The sequence below is a fragment of the Aythya marila genome, assembly GCF_965140915.1.
Source record: "Aythya marila genome assembly, chromosome: 5".
Lineage (NCBI taxonomy): Eukaryota > Metazoa > Chordata > Aves > Anseriformes > Anatidae > Aythya > Aythya marila.
In genome coordinates this window covers 25,861,963-25,887,388 of record NC_139046.1, presented here as the reverse complement: position 1 = coordinate 25,887,388, position 25,426 = coordinate 25,861,963, and the positions used below count along the sequence as shown (strand labels likewise).

General features: G+C 51.1%; 3 protein-coding genes across 9 annotated transcripts in view; 1 reads left to right on the top strand and 2 right to left on the bottom strand.

The window, feature by feature from the left end:
- Positions 1-831, bottom strand: part of TTLL5 (tubulin tyrosine ligase like 5) — a 137,940-nt gene extending 137,109 nt beyond the window's left edge. For 2 of the 5 annotated variants that reach the window (XM_082760913.1, XM_082760916.1), the window contains exon 1: positions 684-828. In XM_082760913.1, coding sequence (XP_082617039.1) covers positions 684-796 — 113 coding nt within the window. In that variant the 5' untranslated portion in view covers positions 797-828. Of the gene's footprint in view, positions 1-683 lie in introns of all 5 variants that reach the window. The other 3 variants (XM_082760917.1, XM_082760915.1, XM_082760914.1) reach the window with 3 other exon arrangements.
- A 335-nt stretch (positions 832-1,166) lies between these two features.
- ERG28 (ergosterol biosynthesis 28 homolog) lies at positions 1,167-3,467 on the top strand. Of its 2 annotated transcripts, XM_082762225.1 has the most exons (5): positions 1,167-1,323; positions 1,441-1,531; positions 2,456-2,560; positions 2,679-2,797; positions 2,943-3,467. In XM_082762225.1, the coding sequence occupies exons 1-5, from the start codon at positions 1,191-1,193 to the stop codon at positions 3,020-3,022; spliced, it is 528 nt and encodes a 175-aa protein (XP_082618351.1). In that variant the 5' UTR covers positions 1,167-1,190; the 3' UTR covers positions 3,023-3,467. The 2 variants fall into 2 exon arrangements, with proteins under 2 accessions (XP_082618351.1, XP_082618350.1); XM_082762224.1 differs by lacking the exon at positions 2,456-2,560.
- A 483-nt stretch (positions 3,468-3,950) lies between these two features.
- FLVCR2 (FLVCR choline and putative heme transporter 2) overlaps positions 3,951-25,426 on the bottom strand; it is a 32,770-nt gene continuing 11,294 nt past the window's right edge. Inside the window, exons 2-11 of one of the 2 annotated variants that reach the window (XM_082762562.1) lie at positions 24,056-24,197; positions 23,137-23,277; positions 18,610-18,677; positions 17,982-18,085; positions 13,192-13,302; positions 12,604-12,709; positions 12,024-12,135; positions 11,558-11,613; positions 9,239-9,336; positions 3,951-5,302 (exon numbers count right to left, since the gene is read on the bottom strand). In XM_082762562.1, coding sequence (XP_082618688.1) covers positions 5,296-5,302; positions 9,239-9,336; positions 11,558-11,613; positions 12,024-12,135; positions 12,604-12,709; positions 13,192-13,302; positions 17,982-18,085; positions 18,610-18,677; positions 23,137-23,277; positions 24,056-24,197 — 945 coding nt within the window. In that variant the 3' untranslated portion in view covers positions 3,951-5,295. The remainder of the gene's footprint in view (positions 5,303-9,238; positions 9,337-11,557; positions 11,614-12,023; positions 12,136-12,603; positions 12,710-13,191; positions 13,303-17,981; positions 18,086-18,609; positions 18,678-23,136; positions 23,278-24,055; positions 24,198-25,426) is intronic. The other variant, XM_082762563.1, reaches the window with a different exon arrangement.

The following is a 25,426-nucleotide window of genomic DNA, read 5'->3' as shown; positions in this document are numbered from 1 at the left end:
AGCTGAGGCAACAGAAGGGGAGGTTACGTTAAGCCTGCCCCGAGGATTTGCAGTAAGGCTACCAGGGCTCAGACAATCCTCCAGGTGACCATCACTCACTCCTAGCCTGACACTTGGCCACTTAACACAGGCAGGCTGTTAGGAAGACGTTGCAGTCAAAGGCAGCTCTTCACCTGGTGCTCCGTAAGGGTCTGGCAAGGCTGAGCCAGCTACTGCTTGGTGTGAAGGGAGGTTTCACTTCGCCCTAGAGCCCTAAATCCTGAGCCCTAGCGAGAAGAAAGCAAACAGAATGCGTTAAAGTGAGTGAAATTGATATAAAAAATAGGGATTCCGGCCTGGGGAAGAGGAAGGGAGCAAAACTAAAAGAAGCTACCAAGCAAGGATGGAACAGATACACCAGCAACTCACAGGAAATTCAGAAGCTGAGGGGAGACATCAGAGCTGCCATAAGCCAGTTTTAAGACAGGATATAGAACAGCGCACAGCAGGCCAGCGTGGGGCACACCTCCCTTCTCTGCGGGGAGCTCAAAACTGCAGCTAAACAGCGACAGCGACCAAAAAAAGCCGCGAATTTCCCTCATTTTCCCACGTGCCCCCAAGAAACCTCCCAACCTGCGAACACCACAGGAAAAACACCACAGACAGACGCAGCTTTGGAGCCCGCCCCCCCCGGCTGCCCTCACCTCAGCCCGTCCGCGACCCCCTCCTCGCCTTCCTCCTCCTCCTCCTCCTCCTCCTCTTCCTCGGCGGCGGACGAGCCGCTCTGCTCCGCGTCCCGCGCCGCGGCGCCCGGCATGGCCTCAGGGGGGCTCTCGCGAAGCTCCCGGCACGCGCGGGGGCCGTTAACGGCCGTTAGTGGCCGTTAACGGCCGCGGGGGGCCCCGGCCGCCTCAGCCGACCCCGCTCGCGCGGCGCTTCCCCGTTACTACAACAACCGCCGCGCCCGGCCCCGCCCCGCCTCACTGCGCAGGCGCCGCCCGCCGCCCGCACTGCGCAGGCGCGGCGGTAGGCACGGCCGGCTGAAAGAAGGGGGCGGGACCGAGCGCGGTGAGAGAGGGAGCTGATTGGCGGGTGAGGCTCTCGCGCCGCGTGGCGCGCGGCCGGCGGCCAATGGGAGCGCGGGAGGGCGGTGGGGTTGCGCCCCGCGGGGAGCAGGCGCTCAGTGCGCCGCCGGTCGGCCTGGCGGCAGGATGGGTCGGTTTCTCTGCGTGCTGCGCAGCTGGCTGCTCATGGTGTCTGTCATCGCCGCCGGGAACGCCCTGCAGTGCTTCCGCGACCACAGCTTCGTCTCCGAGAAGCTCTACACCACCAGCCCCGGCCTCGGTAAGGGCTGGGGGGCTGGGCGCATCGCGGGGCCTGGCAGGGCCGCGGCGCCTCGGGGGGGGCTCCCCTGTGGAGCGCCCCCCGCCCACCTCGGTTCTCTCCCCCCTTCTCGCGCAGTGAACGGGCTGCAGGCCCGGACGTTTGGCGTCTGGACCCTGCTGTCCTCCGTGGTCCGCTGCCTCTGCGCCCTGGACATCCGCAACCAGACGTACGTGGGGGAGGCAGGGCGAACGTGGGGCATGGGGAGCACCACGGGTGGTAGGGGGGTGCAAAAGGTGCTTCTGGGGGGCTGGGTGCCTCCCTCTGGAAGGGCTTTGGGAGCAGCGCAGGGCTTGTGCATTAGCTGGTTCTGCCTCCTGCCTGCGTGAGAAGAGTGTGCTCCTTTGTGTTACCAGGTTTTTATGTCATGTGTCTCTGAGCCCCAGCTTGGCAGGCATCTGCAGGTGAGGGTGCTGCTTGTGGGTGTTAAACTAACTGGTGATGCTGATCCCACTGGTACCTCTTTTCCTATGACAGCTCAGGTAACAGCTATGGCAGGTTGAGGGAGCCCTTGCTGTGCTCCTAACACTCAGCCTTCTGTCATATGCTTTTACCTGGGGCTGATGACATGGCCTGAGGCACAGTGTGTAGCCATGGCAGATGCGGCAGGAGGCAGGCTGTGTCTCCCATGTAGTATCAGGAGTCTTTCTGAGTGGGATTTTCCTGCAGAGTGACCTGGGTCTGTGCTAGGCAGAGCCTGTGCTGGAGTCTGGTGGAACTCACTGCTGTCACTGCCTCCTGCAGCCCCAGGGACTGCCCAGGCTTGTCTGTGGTGGGGAGGTGCAGGGACTCCGCTTACCTGTATTCATCTGTGGCTCAGGGGGTGCTGGCAATGGCAATAAAGCCCATTGTTTCTCAGAAGGATTTTGTATCTTGCAGCTCATGGACCTGCTCCCTTCCTTCAGCTGTAGCCCCTAGAGGGTAGCAGAGCACAGGTGGGAAGATGTCTTCCTGGGGGATGCAGCCTGTAGGTGGTCATGTCCTGTTGCCCAGATCCTCAGTGCATCCACTTCTCACCTCTTTTTGCATGCACACTTGCTTCTCACTTCACCAGTTCCCTGCCTTTGCTCACCTCCCTCTTCCTTACCTTCAGGCCAGACAGTGACAGTGGCTTTCAGTGCACCAGTGAACATGTTGCCCTGTTCTCCTCCCAGCTGGTGCCCATGGAGCTTCTGTACCTCGCTAGGCTGCGAACCAAGTGCCCTCTGTGCTCCCACAGCGAGCACGGACTGGGCAGCATGCAGGTTTACTGCTTTTCAACTCAGCCATGCCTGTACTATGGGGCGTGTGATAACCTGTTTCCTGCTTTCCAACAGCCTCTACTACATCACACTCTTCACCTTCGTTGTGGCCCTTGCTCACTTCCTCTCAGAGGTCTTCATTTACCACACTGCAGCCTTGACAATGGGAATTATGGCACCCCTCATGGTAGCGAGTGAGTAGAGCTCTGCATCCTTCCCTCCTGCCCCCCAGCCTCCCCGGAGCTATCAGCTCCCCCAGGACTCTCCCTGGGGCGGTGCAGGTGACTATCTCATCTGTTCAGCTCTTTCTACATGACTTAGACTGTATCTCCATCACAGGTTTCTCTATCCTGGGGATGTTGATTGGGCTGCAGTACCTGGAGGTAGAAGCGCAGTCACAAAACAAGAAGAAAAACTGAGACCAAGTGTCTTGTCTAGGTCAGCATTGGCTCCTGTCTTCACTGCCAGACTTTGACTGGAGCTCTGCTGAACTCGCCCAGGACACCAGTCCCACCGGCAGATCGATGTTGGACTCTGTCAATCATTCATTGCTGAGTTTTTTCATGTCCAGGCAACACTTTGACTGACCAGTGCCAACAATCAGGCCCCAGAGGAGTTCACGTCAAAGCTTGCTGGGGGCATTTGGTGAGTGCCTCCCTGAGGGATGGCAGGGAACATCTCTGGTGTGCCCAGTGCACTAAGGACTGTGCTCCCCATGCACCTGTGGGGAGGAGGTGTAGAGCCACCTGGGATCCACTGACCATGTAGACGGGAAAGAGGGATAATGTGCTGCCCCTGGCACTGCTGTGACTTGCATGTGCATGTTCTACAGGGGCTGTTTCTAATAAATGACAGAAAACTGCAGGGCACTGCGTCTGTCTTTTCAGCTATCCAGGAGGGAGTAGAGGATGTACAGCCTTGGAACAGGCAGTTTCTACTCCACGTTGCAGGAAAAATCCTCTCTTTGCAGCAAGATGGGAGTCTTTCCTTGACTCCTTCCAACAAAGCTCCAGGGCTGACTGATCTCTCTCCCTCTCACACACAGGCTGTAGCTCTTGCTTCTGCAGCACATAAGTGACAACAAACCCCATGCATCCATGAGCAAGGACTGAGCTATAGCTACAGCAAGCAGAAAACAGAACAGGTTGCTTAGACCTAGATGAAATAATGCCCACAACAGATGGGCAGTGCACTGAAGGCAGGATGGAACCAGCAGGAGCTGCTAGCTGGGAAGCCTGTGCAGAAGAAAGGGAAAGAGGAAAAGAGCACAACAGTAGCAGTGGGCAAAAAAAGGATTGTTCTGCAGAATAGTTCAGGCTATTAAATAAAAACCACCTGGAGACAGTTTCAAGCATTTAATATGAAATTGTCACCTTGCATTATACACTTAGTGTTTTTTAATATAAACTTTACATTTAAAAACCTTTTTAGACCCCAACTACCAAAGAAAGGACTTCTGGTTGAAACACTGCACATTTTCACTAAAAAAAAGTTGTTAAAAACCCTATGTTAGAGAAGGCCATTTTTATCCATTCCATATTTGTGCTTTGTTTTTTGGTATTCCAAAATGGCACATACATCACTGCATGATCTAAGTATAAGGACACTCAATGTCTCCCACCAGGGGATGGATGCTGGAAAGGAAGGCAAAGGGATATACGGGTCTCTCTCCCTTTGTGAGTGCAAGATGAGCAGCAGCATGCAGAGGGGCAGTGTCTACAAGACACAAATGCTGGTGAGAGGGCTTCAACCCCCACCCTCTCCTCCTGTTCTCTATTACAAGGGGAAAGTTCCCACACTACAGCACCTTTCTGTTCCCATCATGCCCAAAACAACTCCCCAGGGCAACACAGCCCTGCCTGGTTAGCTCACCGTAGTACCCCACAGAATTCTCTGTAGTGTCAAAAGCTGCAAAAGGCACTTTGTCAGTGAGGAGGAGGATGTGATGCTCAGCCTGGGGAGCTTGTGGTCTGACTGTCCTGTTGCTGGCGTAGTGTTGAGCTGGGCTCAGGCTGTAGTTTCAACATCTGCCCCAGAACTAGACCTTGCCTCCAACAGGAGATCCATGGGTACCTCTCGGTTACTCCTACTACACAGGAACATCAGAGCAACTTAGGTGAATTCTAAGGCAGTTTATCCTCAGTCTGATACAAAAACTGCTCCTGGCAGCAGCAGCTGCACTGCTTTGCAGTGGCTGGTGGTGTGCTGAGGGCTCTATCATCACCCGTGCACCACGCAGAAGAGCACAGGCACTCCAAGGAATCCCTCAGAGGGATCACAACTCCCACAAGGTTACTCACAGAGTAAACATGGTCCAGCATCTGCATTCCAGGTCACACCTTCCCTGAGAGAAGAGACCACCTGCAAGGTGCCACCCTCACACGACCAGGCTTTTCCAAGCATACGTTGTTGGGACAGCAGGGGCTTCTCCCAACTTTTCCTCTTAGCACGGTCTCCAGAACAGCAAGATGCAGAGGTACAACCGATGAGAGCAACTCCCTTCTCGTTTCACTCTAGGAGCAGTTCTCAGCAGCCCCCCACCAGAATTCAGGTGTAACAGGAGGATGGTGCAGGTAGCAAAGGTGGGAATGAGGGCAGGGGGAGGCGAATCCTCCATCTCCCAGCTCTGCCACCCCTCTTTTTTATAGCTTTGATTCCTTGAGGACTACGGGAACAGTGCAGGCTTCTGGCATCACTTTCTGCAAGTCAGACAGAGGAAAAGAATATGGTTAGGATCCCACATGGCCAGACCTGGGCTTCAGAGACCAGCTGGCCAGAGGCTGGCTCATTCACAACTCCCTGTAAGCATGCAGGTATCAGATAATCACAGAATGGTTTGGGCTGGATGGAACCCTTACAGATCATCCAGTCCAATCCCCCTTGTCACAGACAGGGACATCTTTCACCAGGTCAGGTTGCCCAAAGCCCCATCCAACCTGACTTACATCCCCAAAGGAGAATCACCACCCTCAGGGAGCTCAATCCGAGTGCGCCTGGCTCCCTCCTCTGCCTCCAGAGGGTTTTAGTGCTCAGACAAGGGACACCAGGGCAGCAGGGCAGAGCAACGATCCCGCTTCCCCTAAGCTACTTGCTGCAGTCCTCATGATGTCCCTGTGATGTGAGGTTGACCTCAAAGTGGTGAAGCTGCACGGCCAGTTCTCTGGGCAAGGGAAGAAACTGGGAACTCCTCCTGCATGCCAGGGAGAAGGGCGGTATCCATCCAACTACCAGAGAACCTGTATCCTCTGCACCCTCCGAATTTTACAGAGAGCAACCAGCTCCTCTTTTCTGTGTCACATCAGAGGGCCTCTTCATTTCCTTGACATGTTTCTGGTACTGCTCACCTTCGAGTGTACACATCCCCATCTTACCCCCGTTCAGCACTGGCACCCTCTGCCCACTTTCTTCCCTGACCCCAGCTTGGATTTATGGCTGGGATAATTCACTGAGTAGTACTGATAAGGCCTTCTTCAAAGTTCATTATTCATATCCTAAAGAGCCATAAGAAATAAAACAGAAACCTCTCCAAATTCCGACTGCTTATAGCAGGACACAACTGTCACTGAGTCAGAGCACAGCACGCAGACTGGTAAGGGTAAATGTGGAGTCTCCCGGAGCCTGGGCTTTGAGTTAACTCACTGTGGGCAAAACAGATCTGAGGCAGGAGTCAGAGGTACATGAGAAAGGCTCACATCCCCGGTGCTGTTCAAGAGAAGTCCACGCAGCATGGAAGCAAGAGTTACAGAACAGTTTCATTCTGAGTAGCCTCTTGCACAAACTGCAGCTGAAAAGGTTGTACAGAGGGCAGCAGCAGTATTCCAGAGCAGAGGAGTGAGGTGAGGAGAGCTCCAAAGAGACGCCTCGAGGCAAAAGCCAGGCAGTGCAGAAAAACCTCCTACCAGCAGGAGGGGTTGCATGAAGTAGTGCCAGAGGTAGGAATAATGGGAAAGCTGCATTCAGGCTTGGGAAATCCCACTAGAATGAGTCAGAAGAGCATGCTGGCAGCCCTGAACAGGCTCCCCAAGCAGCTCTGGGATCTCTGCGCTGCTTACCTGCCATGGAGCTACAGGAACAGTGGTTTAGGAGATAGACAGCCTGCAGGGCTCCCCCGCCTGGGGAAGGGAAGGCTGCTCCCGCAGGTGGGAGTGCTACAAGAGGATGTGCAGTTGGCCTGTCTGTGGCTTGGGGAGAAGAGAGCTTGCCACACAGTAAATACAGTAAAGGAGCATGGAAGTTTAAGCAGCAGGAGATGGCATGCACACTGTTTGTGCCTACTATGCAAGATTCCAGCAGGGTTTTTTGTTTGTTTGTTTTGTGGGTTTTGTTTGTTTTTACTGAGCTAGAGCACGCTACAGCTTGCAAGGTATAGAGGTAGAATGCCTTCCCTGAGGCCCTAACCAGCCTCTAAATAACACTGTCCTTGAGATGAAAAGGAAACACACACACAGGTATTCCACTGAGATTCATCACATGCATCTTTGCAACTAAACAACCATCAATACAAGGTGCTTAGCCCTGAGCAAGTCTTGACCTATGCTATACGTGGCTTGAGGACACAGCAGAACTTCAGTCCCGTTTCAAACAAATCTCTTCCTGTGGCTGTACCTCCAGAATGACCTGTGACCTCAAAGCCATCTATACTCATCAGTGCTCAGCTCTGCTGCTAGAGTAACACTCCAGATAAATTTTGTGATTTTATTACAATTCAAAAACCAGGAAAGAGTCAGAAAGCACTCTACTCCGTGCTTTCTACCACCAAGAACAAGATCTTGACATACAAACAGAGTTAAGTTTATCTTCCCCTATATGAAACTACTACACAGTGCCCTGAACACACCTTAATCAAATTTGCTATTTTCAAAGAGATCTGGCAAAGTCCAGTGTATAGAAATAAAAGACAATCCTGCCTTTCTCTATAGGATGAGCAGAGGCTGTACACAGCATATACAGGACTCTGATATGTATCCTGAATCAACTGACAGCACTATGAAGCCTTAAGGCAGAATGTTGGAGTGGCTTCAGATACACCTATAACAAAGGTAGCTCACAAAGGGACTCGTCATCATGCAAAAAGGGCATTTGATCCAAGTGACCTGAGATACAGAAAGCTGACCCTGATAACGCTCTGGGAACAGAAACAGGAGGATTGCTGGAACCAAATTACAGCTTTTGTAATAGAGGACAAGGTGTTCACAGTGCCATTAGGCTAATTTAGATCCACTACAAGTTCTATTAATTGCTTGTGAGCACAAGGCAGGTCCTGCAGAAAGAAGGGAAAAACATCCTTGCAGTGTGGATGCGGTCACCAAAAGCTCTGACAGGTGGCTGCTTAGAGGCTGTGATCCCTGGGCAGTCAAGGCTGAAAAATGCTCACTCTCTTCACTGAACCTATGGCATGACACACTCCTCCCTGCAAAGTCAGCAGTTCAGCCAGATCCTCGTCTTTCCCTTTCATCACCAGGACACACTGCTAGGCAGAGATCTCTCTGTGTAAGAATTAGCTTCTATATTTTTTCCCTTGTGTCCTAGTACACTGGAAAACCAGGCTGTTCTGCAGTCCCACCCTGCACCAAAGCTGAACATCCAGTTTAACGTTGTGACAGTTCTCCACCAGATCATTTCTATTTCTCCACCAGGAAGACTCAAACCAACTAGGCCAATACTCCAGAGGTGGGAAGGATGGGTCCTGCACAGCTTCACAACTCTGGATCCTCTGGAAGCTCAAATCCAACTCTGGAAGCCTGTCCTCTCCTTGCAACAGCCACACTGCAGCTTGCCTGAGCCTCACAATGTCTGTTTTGCAGTGGGGATAGTAGCAGTAACACCAGCAGCTGTACCAGTGTAGGGCTGATAGCAGTGAAGGCAGTGACATAAGCTACAGCCACCAAAAAAATTACCAGTACACCACCACAGGCTCGCCCAGCTCACGCACTCTCCAACACTCTGCTGTTATCTGTTAGCCCTGTTGGCTGTGGCCACGAAGTGACAGACGCATTTAATGAAAAGCAAAGGGCAGTAAGGTTAACCTGACAGGGCCGCCAGCCAGCACAAAGCAGAGCACAGTGAGTAGTAAAGCACTGCACCCAAAGCAACAGCTGAGGAAATGCCAAGTGCAGCTGAGATTCACAGATCACCAAGCACAGAGCTTTACAATTTTCAGAGATTCATACACCAAAAGGCACCAACCCAATGACTTCCTTAGAAAACATTTTGTTGTCTTTTTTTTTTTTTAAATAAACTTCATGTAGTTGGCCACACACCCTGCTTGTGATGAGAGCCAATTCTTCTACAGAGCTTCTGGTATCACTTCCAGCCAAGAATATGGGCAATAAAAGTATCAGAGGAAGGCCTCCAAATACCTGCACTTCCTCTCTCCAGTAACTTACTGACACTTCAGTTTTTCATGTGCTCCAATACCAGGCTCTGCTTTGCTGCACCTCTTTGAATGCCCCCATCTGATGCGAGTCTGGTGGGATCATTCGGGAAAGCTGCCTTATCTTTCCTCTCAAACCTGCCCCCAGGAAGGCCAGCACTCAGCACTCCGTGGCTATTGCTGCTGACCCACTCGTGTCATTGGCTTGGTGCCTGTGCCACCCGTGAATGTTCAGACAGGCAGATTAGCGTGATTCTCCTACCTTTGTGTGTGAGCTAGTGAACAGGAATGGGAATTGATGGGGTTAGGGTTACAAGCTACAAGTCCATAATCCGTGATCTGACTGCTGCCCTGGAGTCTCTGTAACAACAGCCACAAGTCAGATCCCAGAAAAGAGGGAAGCGAGTAGGGAAGGAAATGAGGGGAGGGAAAAATAAAAGTAAGATGGACAGGCAAAGAAAGAAACCCGTAAAAATCACCCAAGCATGTGTAAGGCAGGCATGCCATGTAGCAAAGCTCCAGTACATGACCCCATCAGAGCTCTCCACAAAGGCAGCACACGGTGCCTAAGCCCAGCTGATGGAGGCACCCACGTTAATGCAGAACACCAGGGTCAGCCCTGTTTCAGGATGTCAAGCACCCAGGGTTCTTCGTTAAACCTGAGAAATAACCAGGTGAGCTCAGCCATTCAGAGGCCACATTTGGGGGTGAGGGGTAGGGGGGGCATCCATCATGACTTCCACAGAGCATGACTCCTCGGGGAGAAGGAGCTGCCAGTGAAGTTTTTGACTAACAGAGACCTATTACCTCACACACGTCCCTCTGGTTCTTATTGCAGTCAGTTTTGGAAGCCTTTAGGATTATACAAGTGACACCTATACTATCTTTTGCTCTGGTCTCAACACCCCCTCTCCAGCAGCAAGATCTTACAACTGTATTTTAGATTTATACCAAAAAAAATGGTAAAAGCATACAATTCATCTGGTGAGAGAAGCGTCTGACAAAGGTAAAGGACCTTATTACTACTAGGCATCACGTGCACTGCCAAAGGACCTTGATATCTCAAGGATTTCCACAAACACGCTTTGAATTAACAGGCAGTGTCACCAGCACTTCTCCCCATGGCCGTTGTTACCACAGGGCTTGTAGAGAGTGGTTTAGCCTTAAAATGTATCTTCTGCTTCATCACTCTAATCGAGGGACACAGGCAGTTTGGTGTGCATCAAAACAGACTGCTCTTTACCCCAGCTCAGCTTAGCTAAGTGTCCTCCAGTTAACTCCACTCGTGCCAGGACTCCAGGAGAGCAGTAGTCTTCTAGCTCAGACCTGTAGGCCATGAGGCTCACCACTACTGAAATCAGCCCAAGCTATCAGCCTCAGAGAAGAAAAATATCAGGAATTTTTCTTAAGTTATGGCAATGGGAGGGACTCCTTTACCCAAACTAGATCAACCATGCAGCTTTTTGTTTTGTCTACTCTAGAACTTTATGTGCAACCACCACCCAAGGCAGCATCAGCTCCCTCTACTTACCCTACCCTCTGCATTTGTGCTCTGATAGCTTTGTAAAAACAAAACAAATAAAATTAAATTTAAAAGCATATATTTTGTAATTGAAAATCCACCTTCCTGAGCAGCCAGTTGGAGCAGGGCTGCTTCTTGGACCTTCTGGTCTCTCCCCAGATTAGATTGGCTAGGTTATCTGAAGGAAGGCAGCACTGTCGTCTGAAAAGGGCTGACTTGAGCAAGCAGAGAACAGAGCTTATGCACTTTGGTAGTCATGGTCGTTGATGGCTTCACAAACATGGAGTGGATGGCTCTGCTAATGCCCTAGAAGAGGAGCCCAGAGCAGTAAGAAGTGCCCCAAGAAGCCACCCATCCCCTCTCTTTCCCTACAGGGAGAACTTGAGAATATCCACTGCAGTTCATTCACTAGAGGTCCTCTCCCACATGCAAACAGCTGCATTTATGGCACAGCACACCACAGGTACCCTGAATTCTAGTGCTCACACATGAACGAGCAGCCCTGTGTATAGAACTGCACGAAGCAGGAGGAGGCAGGCTGCTCAAGCCCCAGTTTGGGCTTTGCTACTCAGTTTCCTTGTGTCCCAAGCAATGAACTCCACTTTGTAGCTGAGGACAGGAAATGAGAGGAACAATCTGCCCCTCTAAGGAGCTGGAAGAATGGTCACCCAGCTCTGAACAAGGGGAAAGCACTGGAGGGCTTGGTGCATTATTAAAGAGAGGCCAGCACAGCACCGCCCCACATCTCTCCTAGCCACTACCAACATGTGTGAAGCCCTGCAAATTCCCAGAGGACCAGAGCCTATAGAGACTGCATGACATTAAAGCAAGCAAATATAGGCTCCCAGCAGCTGGCAGAGCTGGGATTACAGCCACCTGTCTGAAAATGCCAGCAAGGAGCTTCCCTATAGCCTGGGCAAGTGGTGGGATAAGAAAAGAGAAGCACAGCTACAGCTGTACCTCAGAAAGGGCCAGCCCCATTCCTAGAAGGGAGGGAGGTTGGGAGTTGTCCTGAGCTAACAGCAGGGGTGCAACAGGGATTGAAGGGGATTTACTCACTGTACGTTCACTTTCCACATTGGCCTGCTGTCTTCGGAGATCAGCCTTAATGAATGCTGGGACAGAGAGAGGAAGAAAAATGTAAAGGCAGTTCAGTTGCCACACAAACCCCAAATCAATATCCCCAGGACTCTAAGGGGCAGCAGAGGCCTCAGAGGAGAACACATAATGAGAAGCAATGGAAATCACTCTCCCGGAGGAGGAAGACAATTCTGAAGCAGGCAGGGCAGACTCCTTACTGCAACATGCAGAAGGCACATCTTGGAGACCCCAGCCAGCAGCCAGGGCAAGAAGCCTTAGATCTTCTTTGTAGGCCAGATTCTTGAAAAAGCACAACAGCATTGCTATGGGGCTGCCATGTAGGTCCTGCCCTTTCCTGAAGACACCACTACACACAAAAGCCCTTCAGTTCACATGCCAGGCTCAAGGGGAAGAGTCACAGCAGAACACTGAGAGCTTTAATTACCTGTCATAATGGTCCCCAGGAGCAGGAAGGAACAAAGAAAGAGGTTTCCTGCCTTCGTCCCATAGCGATCCATGATCTGCCCTTGGCTGATGGTGAAAGCAATACCAAAGATCTACAAGGAAAGGCAGGGTCAAGCTGTACTGTTATCACAAAGCAGCCTGAACAGCTTCCCAGCTTCATCTCAGTATCTGAGCATAGGCCGACAGCTTGTCTGGCCTCTACCTAGGCTAAATTTTGGTTATAAACACATCCAGGGGCACCTCCTCACAGCTAAGAGAAAGACAGGTGACGCTTCATGCTGGAATCCCATCTCTCACTGGAGAGGAGGCAGGTCCTAGGCAATTAGGAGCAATGTTGGAAAAGGCAAGGATAACTGGTATCCTGATGGACATTCTCCTCAGCAGAAACAGAACAGAGAAATGCCACAAGGACTGTCATTGAAAAGCCACATCCTGATGCGCTTGGATTCACGGTTCAAGACAATAATCATGGACAAGAAATGGGGGTGAGGGATGGGAACAACAGTTTGGTATATCTGGTTTTAAAGAGGCAAGAAAAGAAAAAAAAACAGAACACCTACCTGTGCTGAGACATTAAGGAGCCCTGATGATGTTCCCTCTGATTCTGGGTACGTCAACTCTGCAGCAAACTCGAAGCCCAGGGGAAGGTACCCTGTCATGAAAAACCTGAAAAGGAACACATGGAAAAGGTGACTCAGTAACTGCTAGGAAGAAGACCAAAGAGGCACAATGCAGCCCAAATGCCTGTTGGGATGCTTGACTGACTGCACGGGATGTTTTCCCTATTATTGCTACAGACCATAGAACCGAGTCCCTCTTCATGGCATAGGTCCCCCTCCTACCCACAAATACTTTTGCCCACAGCCTTGGGGCACAGCATCACCTACAGCACCCACGTCCCATTCACTTCCCAAACACTTTGCCTTGATTACCTGGGACATTTAAGGCAGCTGCAGCTAAGCAGGCTGTGCTAATGTCCCTGAGTAACAAAACACATGAGAGTGATGGGAAGCACAGATCTTTTTGTCCTTATCCCATGGGGGAGCACGCTATGGTTCTTCCCAACCCCTCCAGGATCGTGACTCCTGCCTCCCTGCCATATCCTATTAGCTTACACACAGAGGAAAGCAGCCTGCACATGAACTTACCCCAGCACACCTGCAGTCACAAAGACCACCCAGAGGTGGCCTAGACTCAGAGTGAAAGTGTAGACTATCATTCCCACCAGAGACATGATATAGACCACTAGCGTTGTCTGCCTGCAAGGAAAAGCACAGTCAGGGTTTCATTTAATCAAATCCTACTATTCTTTTCACCCACAGATCTTGATATAGTTTGCAGCACACAGTAACAAAAAAAAAAAAAAAAAAAAAAAAAAGTTGCACAGCTTTCTCACATCCTTACCACAGACAGAGGAACTGGACTGCTACAGAGCTCAGCATGGTCTGCACAGACAGCAGGAGAAGCAAAAACAGGACCTAGGAGTTCTTATATCCCAACCTCACAGAGGGTTAGCTCTGCGTGGGGTCCGGGCATCACACCTATGAGGCAGCCAAGAAGCTCAGGTCCCCAGTCTGACAGGGGACAGCACAGCAGCCTGGTCAAAAGAGGGCTGACTGCAAGGCTCAAGGCAAGAATTACAGCTCATTGTGCGGCACAGACCAAGTCCAAAGCAGGTGGGGCTTCCATAAGCAGGAGTCTCCAAGCCATGCAGGATTCAGTGCTAAAATACATGCTCAGCTCAGCAGCATTGGCCTCCAAGAAGCACCTACAAAGCTTAATCTCTGCTAGTAGGGACAGCTGGGACACCTGGATAATATTTTGCACCCACCCCAACTAGTTTTGGTCTCAGTGCAGAGGTCACAGGTTAGTCCTATGAAATCTCACCCAGTTTCCCAGCCTCGTGGCTCAGGCACTGCGTGCAGTTTGTAACTGATTCACACTCTTGACGGTTGCCCACATTTGCACTTTGTTCTTCATCTCCAGGCAAAGAGGATGAACGAGTTAGTGACCAGATGTGGTCAGGACCTTGTTTCGCATTGATGCTGTGTCATTAGTCAAGCTGCAAGAAGGAAGTTCCCAGAACACACGATCCCTCACTAAGAACTAGAGGAGGCTGCCTCAGAGAAGCAAGCAGCTCTTGCGGGTTAAAGCACGTGGTGCTTTCCACTGGAGTCGCAGAATTATAGGAAAAAAAAAAAACAAAAAAAAAAAACAGAGGAAGCTTTTCCATCTTGTCATGGATACTGCACCTACCACATGTTAGCTGGCTGAAGGAGACAACAAGCTTTCCTCGTTAACCTGTTTCCCCCACTCATTAGGCTTCAGCAGTAAAAAAGGAACTGACAAATACTTAAGGAAGGAACCAGACCCCAGGCTTGCGTACTGTGGAAGTCACGCACCAGGAAAGACCCTGAATCTCTGCACTGAGCAGGTCCCTGCCTGCCACAGTCCCTAACTGGAACTGGAGCAGACAGCCCCAATGCACCTCTTGCTGCAGGGAACAGCCCCAAGCACCCAGGCAGACTTCTGCTAAATCGGACTTCAGCAAGGCCACGCTCCCCTGAGTATAGCACTGATGACAAAAAAGGAGACTTCAGTGCTCGGCAGTCTACACAAGGCCCAGATTTTTGCATACGAGCAAAGGGCTTCGCTGAGACATAAGTAGATGGGGCACAGGGAAACAAAGGAATCCCCAGGGAAAGACAACACGGTGCTTGCTCAGGAAGTGGTCTTGTCACCACATTCACTGGGCAGAGGACAAGGAGAATGCTCTGTGACCCTAGGGGCACCAGGGCATGGCAAATGCCTTGTTTTCCTTGATAAGCCTCTTATCACAGCCATAAATATCTTATGGGAGAGAGAAAAACGTGAAGAAGAAACAGACTCATGGAGGACATTTGCAAAGCATCCTGGTATTTGTAGCAATCTGTGCCCGTGGTGGCCCCACAGGGACTGAAAATCATCCTTGGCTGGGACAGGTACAGCCAGCCTCCCCTGAGAGGCTGCCCACTGAAGTGAGTGCACGGTGGAAGTTACACATCCTGCTACATCACCTTAGGACAACTGGGATTAACCTATCTCCATGCCACAGAAGGTGAGAAGGAAGCTCAGGGCACCAACTGGTGCACCAGCTGGTTTTGCATTTCTGTGGCAAAGGGAAATCCATGAAGGAGCTGACACGCTGATTGCTTTGGTGAATCTATGCTGTCCTGACACTTACCTGCCCCACGGCCACATTCCCCAGCCTTCTTAAGAGGTGGACTAGAGACCTTGTACAAGGGACTGTGAGAAAAGAGAGATGCTGGGGAGGAAAGGCAACCAGGGTCAGAACCAGCAGGACACAGGACTGAAATGGAGAGCACCACTTCTGCTGTTCAGCCAACTCCAGAGGAAGCTCTCGAGCAAGGAATAGCCACAGCCCAGCTCAGCTGTGTCTCATGAGGTCACAAGGACAAGGAAAGCCAAAGGAGCAGGACCAGATTCACAAGGGATCTGAGCTGCAGGAACACCAGAGGCTTATCAAACAGCACCTGAAAGAATAAATGAACAAGGGACAGGTGGGCTCACAGCTCGCTGTACAGCTTTAGCTGCTCACTGGGATGTTCTGTGCAGCTCCAGTGCTCTCTGCTGCATGGGCTGGGATGACAGACAGCCTCTGCAGGCTTTACCATGAGCACAGCACATATGCCAGGCTGCACAAGGCTTTGTTCCCATACTTCCATAAGGATCTCACCATTAAAGACACTAAGGCATCAGATTCTGGAAATGGGAAGAATTGGAGAGTGCTGGCTTGAGTTTTTTTTTGCTGTTCTTTTTTTGTTTGTTTGTTTGTTTTACCACCTCCTTCAGCATTTAGTTTTATAATACTTGTGACCCTCACACAAGAAAAGTGGCATGATATGGTAAAGGCATGTTCACTACACAAGGATTAGCCTGGAGGCCACGTGAACACTGCCCTTAAAAGTCAAAGAGAAGCACTGATTAATCCAGTCCCTAAACCCCTGATTCTAAGCCAGGCTCCCCTGCAAACACCAAGGCACCCAAAGCAAACCAGCGGCCTCCAGGCGTCAGAATCCCATCTCTTTTCTCAGCCAGGAACCTGAAGGATGTATGGGAAGCCCCGTTTAAGCCAACATCAGAACATGTTCTTTTAAGGAGGTGCTCTGCTCTCAGCCAGACATCCACCAAAGGCAGCCCGTGCTCTGGGCCGGCTCGCTCGTCACATCCCTTGCGTATTTGCATGGGCCAAATCTGTGCCTGGTAATTCCAAAATAAGAACAGTTCTGGGGCTGCTGCAGGGACTTGCCTGCCAAATAAAAGCAAGAATGCAAGGCCATTTGGTGCCTGAGCACAACAGATGGGGGAAGCCGGACTTAGCACAGCTTCACCCTTGCAAGGAACTGCTGATGGGACAGTGAAGATCAAACATCCACATAGTGCTCTGCAGTGCCTTGTGTTATTAACCTCCCCCTGCTCCTCTCAATCACAGCTGGATCCCATTGATTTGCTCCCCTCTCTCTCTCTCCCCAAGCTGACTAAAAAAAGGACTTGACATCTTTCCTTCCTGATTTTCATGTGCTTACCATTTCATTCCTGACACTATTTGAGAAGCGGAGAGAAGGGGGAGGGTACCTACCTAGAACATCTGGCATCTTGACAGTTTTTTAAATAGACTTTTAAATGAGGCTAAATAAAGACTCCGTAGTATTCAGAAAAAAAAATTTGCTCATTCCACAGAAATCCCACTTAGTGGGCTGCAGTGGAGAGCAAGTTCTTAGCAGTGTTCCTCCTCATCTAAGGCTAAATCTATCCTCAGATACCCTTACGAGTCTGTAGGATAAAATCCATGGGTGGCAGAGGCCTATTTTTCTGCACTCAGACAGCTCTGCCCGCCTACATGGTCCCTCCAAGCAGGGACATTGGAACAAATCCCGGATTTATTTTTTTCCTCCTGTGCTGCCAAATTGCAAGTCCTGTCTCTGCCTCGCAAGCCACAGAGCTTCTCAACATTTGTGCTACAGCCAAGCTCCATTTAGGGAGAGTCAGGAGGATCATCCACCCCAGCAGTGCCAGCTGAGGCTACCTTGCCACTAGCCCCGGGCTGGAAAGAGCCAAGTCAGACCGCACAGTTCGCTAGTGCAGCTCACAACATCTGTGTTTCCATTTCCTCGGCCTGTCAAACAAGAAATAATCAATGGTACACCATCTAGAAACGGCAGCGAGCAACCTGCTGGTCTCTCTATTAGTCAGCTGCTCCTGCCCCCCAGCACCCCCAGGAGTCCTCGCGTCTTTCTTGTCACAGGAGCCCAGTTCCTGTCCTCTTTTGGCCTCTGTACTTGACAGCGAGGACCGCAGGCTGCTTCAGAAGCTGCGAGCCCACAGCTTGCCAGCTTCACCCAAACTGCAAACGGCAGGGTACGCTGGCCAGATCTGCTTTCCCAACCCACCAGGCAGCTAATCCAGAATCATCCACCCACAACCCCAGCACCCTTTGCCCCTGCCCTGAATCCAGCAGCACACACTTGCACAATGCCTCTGGGCACTGGATTCAATGCGTCTTTCATTACGCAGGACAAAGATTCACAGAAGCTGGTTTGTAAGGGCAGAGAAATGGTCTGGTACAGTCATTACTCCACTTGTGCCAAGAACTCTCTCATCCCTGGCAAAGGAGCTGCCAGCCCATCTCATCCTCTCCCTGTGCTTCCCTAGGGAGCACTAGAACCAGACCCTGTATGGTCCAGCACAAACGAACACGCTCCTCTAAACTTCACTTTAGACTAACTGGATTTTCAAGAACTGTGGTTTTTTTTCCTACAAACCTCTCCCAGCAATTCAGTACTTAGACCGCTGGGTTGCAGCTGCACTGGGTTGCTCCTTGTACAGAATGGGAGAAGAGCAGATTCACTAGGGGCACAAAGGCAAATAAGGGACTTACTTGTAGGTTTTGGTTCTGTCCAACCAGAGGCCAGAGATCAGAGCCCCAGCCATCCCCGACAGGACAAGGGTGAGTCCGATCCTGCCAGCATTCACCTCCTCCCCCTGTGGTAAGACACACACAAATGCAGGAGCCAAGTCACAGCCAACAACAAGCGAGGTGTGGAGAACCCGGACAGGAAGAGACACCAAAGTCAGTGTCCCACAAACGTCTCCTGTTAACATGATAACCAGAAGCAAGAACCCTTTTGGGCCTAGGCACTTCCCTCTGAACCAGCCCAGCAAAAAGGTGAGCACTGGCCAACAGGCACTCTCAGGGGAGTCAGCATAAACCCTACAATGCCTGCTGGCATCAGGATTGGGCTGGATCAGCCAGGGGGACCTGAAGAAAACACTCACATCCACTTAGGGTGTAAAGGAGTTGTCTTTTCTAGAGCTCACCTGCTTTTTCACGAGGTGTTGTAAAGAACAGAAAGAACCAATGCTCTCAAGCCAGCCCGCCAAGCTGTGCCAGAGGCAGGCAGAAGTGCTGTAATGCTGTATTTCCCACAGGGCAGCTAGCCCAGGTGGACAACGGCAGGCTGGAGAACAGCAAGCATCAGAGGGCCAAGAGAACTGGGTGCACTTACTGGGTAGTGATGGATCACCATGCGGTTCAGCAGAGTGGACAGGGAGTAGAAGCAACCTGTATTCAGACCTGAGGGGGGATAAAAACGCAGCACGTTCAGTTGGCTACTCTCCTGCGGGGTTGTGAAAGGGCAGCGAGACCTTTGGGACAGTGTCCTCTAACAAGGCAGCAGAGTATCAGGAGAGCCAGCTGGACTGGCTGGACAGAGGTTACTGGCAGCAACGCAGACCAAGGACAACTAGATCTCAGCATGCAGGAGGAAGCACCCTCCAGTTTCAGGATGGCTCTTACCTGAAGAAGTAGAAAGGCTGTGCATATTTCTAGTACTGAAAGGTCATGCAAGTCTTTTGTAGGGTCTCAACCCACCCCACATAGGTAGAGGCAGCTTCAGCAGTGGAGCTTTCTCCTCCCCCCAGCCAAAGTAAGACACTGGCAAAGCACCCACCTCAGCATCACACCTCTAAAAAGGGCCTGGGATTCAGTGAACACCAGTGCCATTGACCAGCGGGGTTTCCTTCCCAAAGAACCACCTGACACCATTCTCCCTACTGACAGGCAGCAAAGAACAGCCTCCCAAAGCCAAGAGATACCCAGAGGCAAGTGGGAGCAGAGCTGATGGCCAAGCACAGACAGCACTTCCCCCAAGCACCTGGCGTTTGTGTCTGCATGGGAACAGGCTTATATTTTTTACAAGATATCACTGAAGCCTGAAAAAAAAAATAAAAAACAACTGTGAAAGTAATTGTCTTTCTGAAAGGGAAGTTAGATTAACTGTTACAGGCGTCAGCCACCTGGTGAAGGTTTCTCAGTATCACCCAAGGTGAGAATGGAAACCGTTGGGGGAGATACTGGTCAAGCCCCATCCAGACGCTCCGTTTCAGCATTCAAGCAACTCTGAGCTCAATGCCTTCCTGAAGGTCACAGAAAACAAGAATCTCCCCTTCCCCCCTGTGGAAATATCCACGTGGAATATCCACACGGGCACTGGAGCAGCAGCACTGCAACGGCTCCACTCTCACCTTGGGTGATACTGAGAAACCTTCCCCAGGTGGATGAGGTCTGTAACAGTCGACTCAACTTTCTTCTCAGAAAGTCATTTACATCTGCAGTTAGTTTCTCTTCAAAGCTTCAGTGATCCTGGTAGGGGGAGGGATGGGGACGCATTTCACCACCGCAGCTCACACATCTCTAGGCTCCAGAAGGTGGCATGGGTTTTAAAATTCTGGCTCAGACGTCTGCCATCCTGACAGCCCAGACACATGTCAAGTTCCCACTTCCTACTTTTCCTCTTTCAGCCTCAGCTAAAAGCAGCAACATGGCAATACACGATACAGAAGTGCAGTCTAGCAGGCAGAGCTCTGACAAAAGGAACAAAATCCTGAGCTGCAACTCCAGCTCCCCTACCCCTGAAGCCCTGAGCGATCCTGCTGTGCCCAGCCCACTCCTCCCCTGCGAGGCTGCAAGCCCACTGCCCTCCACAGCTCCTGAAGCGCTCCAAGGAGCCACCACATTGACAGCAGGAGGGGAGACCACACTTCCTTCGCACACCCTCCTCAACAGCATTCAGCAGAGCTAACTCCACAGCTTCATGGGACAGAAGAGATGAAGAACCTTATGCAAGTAATCCCGTAAGCCGATTGCCTGTAACAGGGGTCCCTGCTCCAAAAGCACCTCTCAGCACAGACCAGCGCAGTTCCTCTGCCCACTACTCCTTCACCTCAAAGCTGGGCATAAACATAGACCAGTCATGTGTGTGCCCCTGCTTCCCACCCTGCCAAGAGGACAGCAACCTGGTGGGGACAGCCAGGGACAGCCAGACCGTGACAGCTGATGCTGTCAGGACGCCAGCTCCGCAGAGGCTGGGTGATGTATGTGGCTTCCCAAAGAAGGGCCCCTTCGCCCAAGCCGGGTAGAAAGAGCTGCGGAGTTGGCAGCAACACTTGGCACCAGAGTCAGACAAAATATTCTAAGAATCGAGACAATGTGCCCGATTTGCATTTGTGAAGGCTGGCAAATGAAGTGCGCCTTTCACATGTCACAGTTGCTCGGTGAAGTTTCTCTGTGAGTTACAGCCAGCTGTTTGAATGCCTGTAAAACAGGCGAGGGATGTTTCCAGTGGCAGCGCCCAATTGCCCATGCAGACAAGGAAACCAGGTCTAGAAGCTAAGAAAAAGACATCTGAAGATCCAATCCCACCTGATTCATTGGTTAGTTACCATGGCTCGCTTGTAATGTGCTGCATAACAACATTTGAGACCTCACAGTGTCTCCTCTATTTTACAGAGGCCAGAAAGGGGAAGCTTATTGCCCAAGGCTCCAAAAGGAGCCCTTATTAAGCCCTGGACTAGAACTCAATTCTCCTGTAGGCACTACGCTGCTTAGTTACATGCCAGACTACTGCTCTTCCTCCTCTTCACCTTCATCATCTTCCAGCACAATGGTTCCTTGTGCAGATCTCCTCAGCTGCCCTGCCTTCTCCTCACTGCCCCATCACCTTTCCAAAGGCTGATTCTTCAGAGCTGTCTCATCACTCCCACTTCACAAGCCTTTCCCAGGCTTTCCCACCCTTTTCCTTCCCGCTGCCTCTCCGTAGCTACACACGGCTTCAGTGCAAAGCCCAACCCAGTGAACTCAGAGTCCCTTAATGCCCACCCTGCGTTATGCCTCAGCTTTACTGAAGCAATGCCAACAGTCTTTGGGAAAAGGCAGGCTGAGGGTTCCCTGAGAAACAGTTCACCCACACTACACAGATGCAGTGCCACCGATGTCTCCAGCACTGCAAATCTTCCCGCAGGAAAGGAGTCGGCAGGTGCTGGTCATATCACTTTACCTCAGATATCTGCAGCCCTATTCTGACCTGGCATCGTGTGAGGGCCCCCGATCTTTCTACAGCCATGGGAGATGAACCAGCAGGCGATATCCCACTCTCACCCCTAACTCACACTATGTTAATATAAAAGCTACAAGAGGCTGCAGGTATCTGTGTTAAACAGTGAAGATGATTCAGTTGCACTCACTTGGCTGCAGCTGTCTTAAATCCTGTCCAACATAACTTTTGACTTGAGTAGGAAAAACAGTCCCCATTTTAAAGCCAGGCTAGTAAAGAAAAAAAAAAAGTTTCACTGCTTAGTTCCCTCTCTGAGTAGCAGTCACCTTATCTTCACTGCCAGCAGCCTGAAAGTCAAGTTGGAGTCTGACAGGAGGCTGACATAGGGAGGAGCAGAATAAATGCACAGACGACTGGAAGGCAGACAGGATTATGACCCACTGAATGCTTTCCACATCATTTGTGACTGCCAGGAGGGAATTATCTCACGGAGATCAGATTCTAAACATGTTCTTCGTACTGAGAGTCTGCCTCTCTCCTCCAGGGCCTGATTATCCCTATTAGAATTAATGCTTTCCCCTTTCTTTTCCCTGAAGCATGTGAATGAACAGATGCCACAATCCAGCTTTTACAGCCAGTCTGCCAATGACAGTTTTTCGTATCTCCACTTTTCTACTTTCTCAGAGGTCATCAGGCACTAGGGAGGGAGAGTGGGGAGCAGCTGCAACGCAAACCAGCGGAGCCCAAGGGTGGTCTGAGGGGCATTGCTAGAAGCCTACTGCTAGGGAGGAGAAGAGAGAAGGGAGAAGAGATTTCAGCAGGTCCAAAGCCCATCAGCACTCCCAGAAGGTACAAAGCCACCACGCTCTCTCCAACCTGACTTATCACTCAAAGTCCTTTAGGCACAGCTGCTAGGGGAACCACAGAAGTTCAACAACTATTTATCTTTCCTCCTGAGGAGCTTCCGCAGCAAGCAGGTGGGAAATGGGGACAGACCTCTCAGCAGAACAGCTGCCTAGAGTTTATCCTATCCTATCATACAGGCGTAGGCTGCAGTGGCCTCCTCTGTCTCTGCTAAAGAGAAGAATGCTTCTCCATGTGACAATTCAGCATCAGGAACAGATTCAACACAAACTCCCCTCAGAGAAATAGGGCAACACTGCTGAAGGGAAGAAGCAAGCCCAACGTGGAAGAACAGATGGCAGAAGTACGTGGTCTCCAATCCCCCCTTTCATTTGCTTCGTAGGGATTGCCAAAGAGGCTGGTGCAGCCTGCACACCTACATGCTCCACATCACCTCTGCTGGGAGGCCTGCCAGCACACACTTTTCTTGGGAAGTAACTTGCCATCAGTGCGGCAAATCGCACTCAGACACAGCTCCGTATCTTTCTTAGGCAAGCACTTAGATTAGTCAAGCTATTAACCAACTATGGGGAAAAAAAATCCCCTGAACAGGAAGTGGTCAGAGGCTGGGAAAAAAAAAAAAAATATCTAGTGGGACGCATTGACCTCTGTCCTCTAGGTATTTCCTTGTAACCACTGCTGGAGGGAGCTAGAAGGACCCTGGTGTGTGGCAGCACAGCTATCCTTACAGTCCCCTACCACAGCTCAGGCCAGTTACTGCCCTGGCACAGCACAGAGAAGGAGGGAGAAGCTAAGCACGTCCAGCAGTGATGGCTGCCCAGAACAGCCAGACCTTACCGTACGTGACCATAAGCAGCACAAAGCTGGTGTTGCGGAGCAGACGAAGGATTGATTGCACGTAGGAATATTCCACTGTCGGTCGCGACTGGATCAGGGCCTGAGCTTGGCTCGGAGGGTATGGGGGCTTCTCCTTGAAGACTGAAACCAGACACAAGGCGGACCTGTTTGTAACAGTGTAATTGGGGAGCCTGGGCACACGCTGAGGTTTGAGCTGTTCAAGGGACACCACAGGGGCTAGTAAAAGTGTATAAAACACATCATCATCCTTAAGCTTTGATCTCTGTGCACAAAGTTAACCAGGAACAGGAGAAGACAGAGTCTCCCCAGTAACAGCTCCTGCCAGGGGGGAAACCTTCAGGCCTGACCCTTCTCAGTCTGGGCATGCTGTCTGCTGTCTCTAACTCGCACTAAAGCAGCACCCAGGAATCCCAGTTGCAGGTGATCCACTGCTGTATTAGGGGCAGCACAGTCACTGTTGTACTTTGTCTATTCCCCACCTGTGAATCATTAAAGTCTACATCTGACTCAGTGATCAGGCAACATGAACAAGCTGGCAAGAGGAGTCCACGAAGTCTACTGCCTGTAATGCTTTCTTCACCCTGCTCGTAACTGGTTACCTTTTTTTCCCCTTCCTGGGAACAGCATGTTCTTGTGAGGCAAGACAATCTACCTCCTCCTCCATACCCTTAAGAAGTAATCAGCCCCAAGCACCCTGTTTGCAGGCAAGAAGGATGAGGACCTTGCAGTATTTTTAAGACTGGCTTTTAAAGAACTTATACACACCAGAGTTTTATTGTGAGCAATCAAAGGCTGAAATGAACAGTTTGGCAGGCTCACTCACAACCCCATGGGGCCCCTCACACTCAGGCTGATCTCAGTTCACTTGGTTTCACACACACGCTTCCCACCTCCTTACCTATGACGACCAGGATGAAGAGGGCTGTTGCCACGCCTGCTGTCATGAAGAACATGATGCTTATGTGGTAGGCCAGCTTCTCCACATTTTCCACATTAGGAACCAGCACAGGAGGGACCAGAAAGCCCAGAGCAATGCCAAGCTGAGCAGGAGAGAGAGAGGAGACACAGGTGTGACATGGAACCACGACACCGCCACGAGTTCAGCCCTTTGACGCAATCCTCCCGCACACAGTAAGACCTCAACTTGGCCTCCTCCAGCTTCCCCTACGAGGAGAAAATCCCCTTCACTGCCTAATAATTGAAAGATAGAAGCCAGCTACCTACCATAACTAGGCCATGAGAGGTCCCCCTCACTGAACTTAGTACTATAAGGATATTCAAGGCAAGGTTTTAGAGCAGAATTGAGTAGGATTAATACCTGCCTCCACCAAAGTGGAGTTCTTCCCCTGTCCTCCCACACCCACACTTTGCCCTGCACATACACATCCCGCTCCTTATTTTGCGCCCACGCTGGTGCTGACCTGATCACCTGCTCAGCTGGCTTGGCGCATGAAAAACAGCAGAAAACAACACCGTCAAAAAACACCACAGTTCCCTACTGGGTTAATGAATTGAACCTATTTGCCTTCAGGCCAGACAAGCGCAAAGGGTGATGCAAGGCAGAACCCTGCCCACTCGTGATGAGTAAGATATCAATCTGCCTCGGCCGTTTTATGACGCTGGTTTTGAGGGAGCTCCCTCCCGAGACAAGGCTCACCCTGCTACCACTCACGCCTTTCCCACTGCACCAGGAGAACCTAGAAAAAGACAAAGATTGAGAGCGAAGGAAGTGCTGACAGCACACATCATAGATGTCGAGGTTGTGCGATGGGGCTTGGCAACTGCCCAGCTGAAACACTTGGCTCTGAAGGGCTGCAAGAAGACACCCTGCAGCTGTGGCCTCTGCTGTGCTGAGAGCCCCGCACATCCAGCCGAGGAGCTCCTGCCACAACAGCACACACTTCGGTGAGGACACTGGGGGTCTTCACTCAACAGCTGTTTCCTCCAGGAGAGCAGCAAGGAGCTGCAGCAGAGCAGATTTTGCCACGACGACAAGACGCACTAAATAGCACACACCTTCAGTGCCAGCCCTCAAAAGAGGAGAAATAGCTGCTTTGATGCCTGGGAGCACTCTCTTCATGAAGTTGAAGCCAAAGTGCACATTTGGAGTACTCTAAAGACAAGAGGAGGCATACAAAAGCTCCCCCCCGCCTTTTTTCCCCCCCTCCCCTGTGTTTTGTTTCCCTTTACAGCCACGTTACAATCACCATCTAGTTCCCAAGGAGTGTATTTACCTCCTCCTCTGGCCCTCCTCAGCACTTGCAAGCTC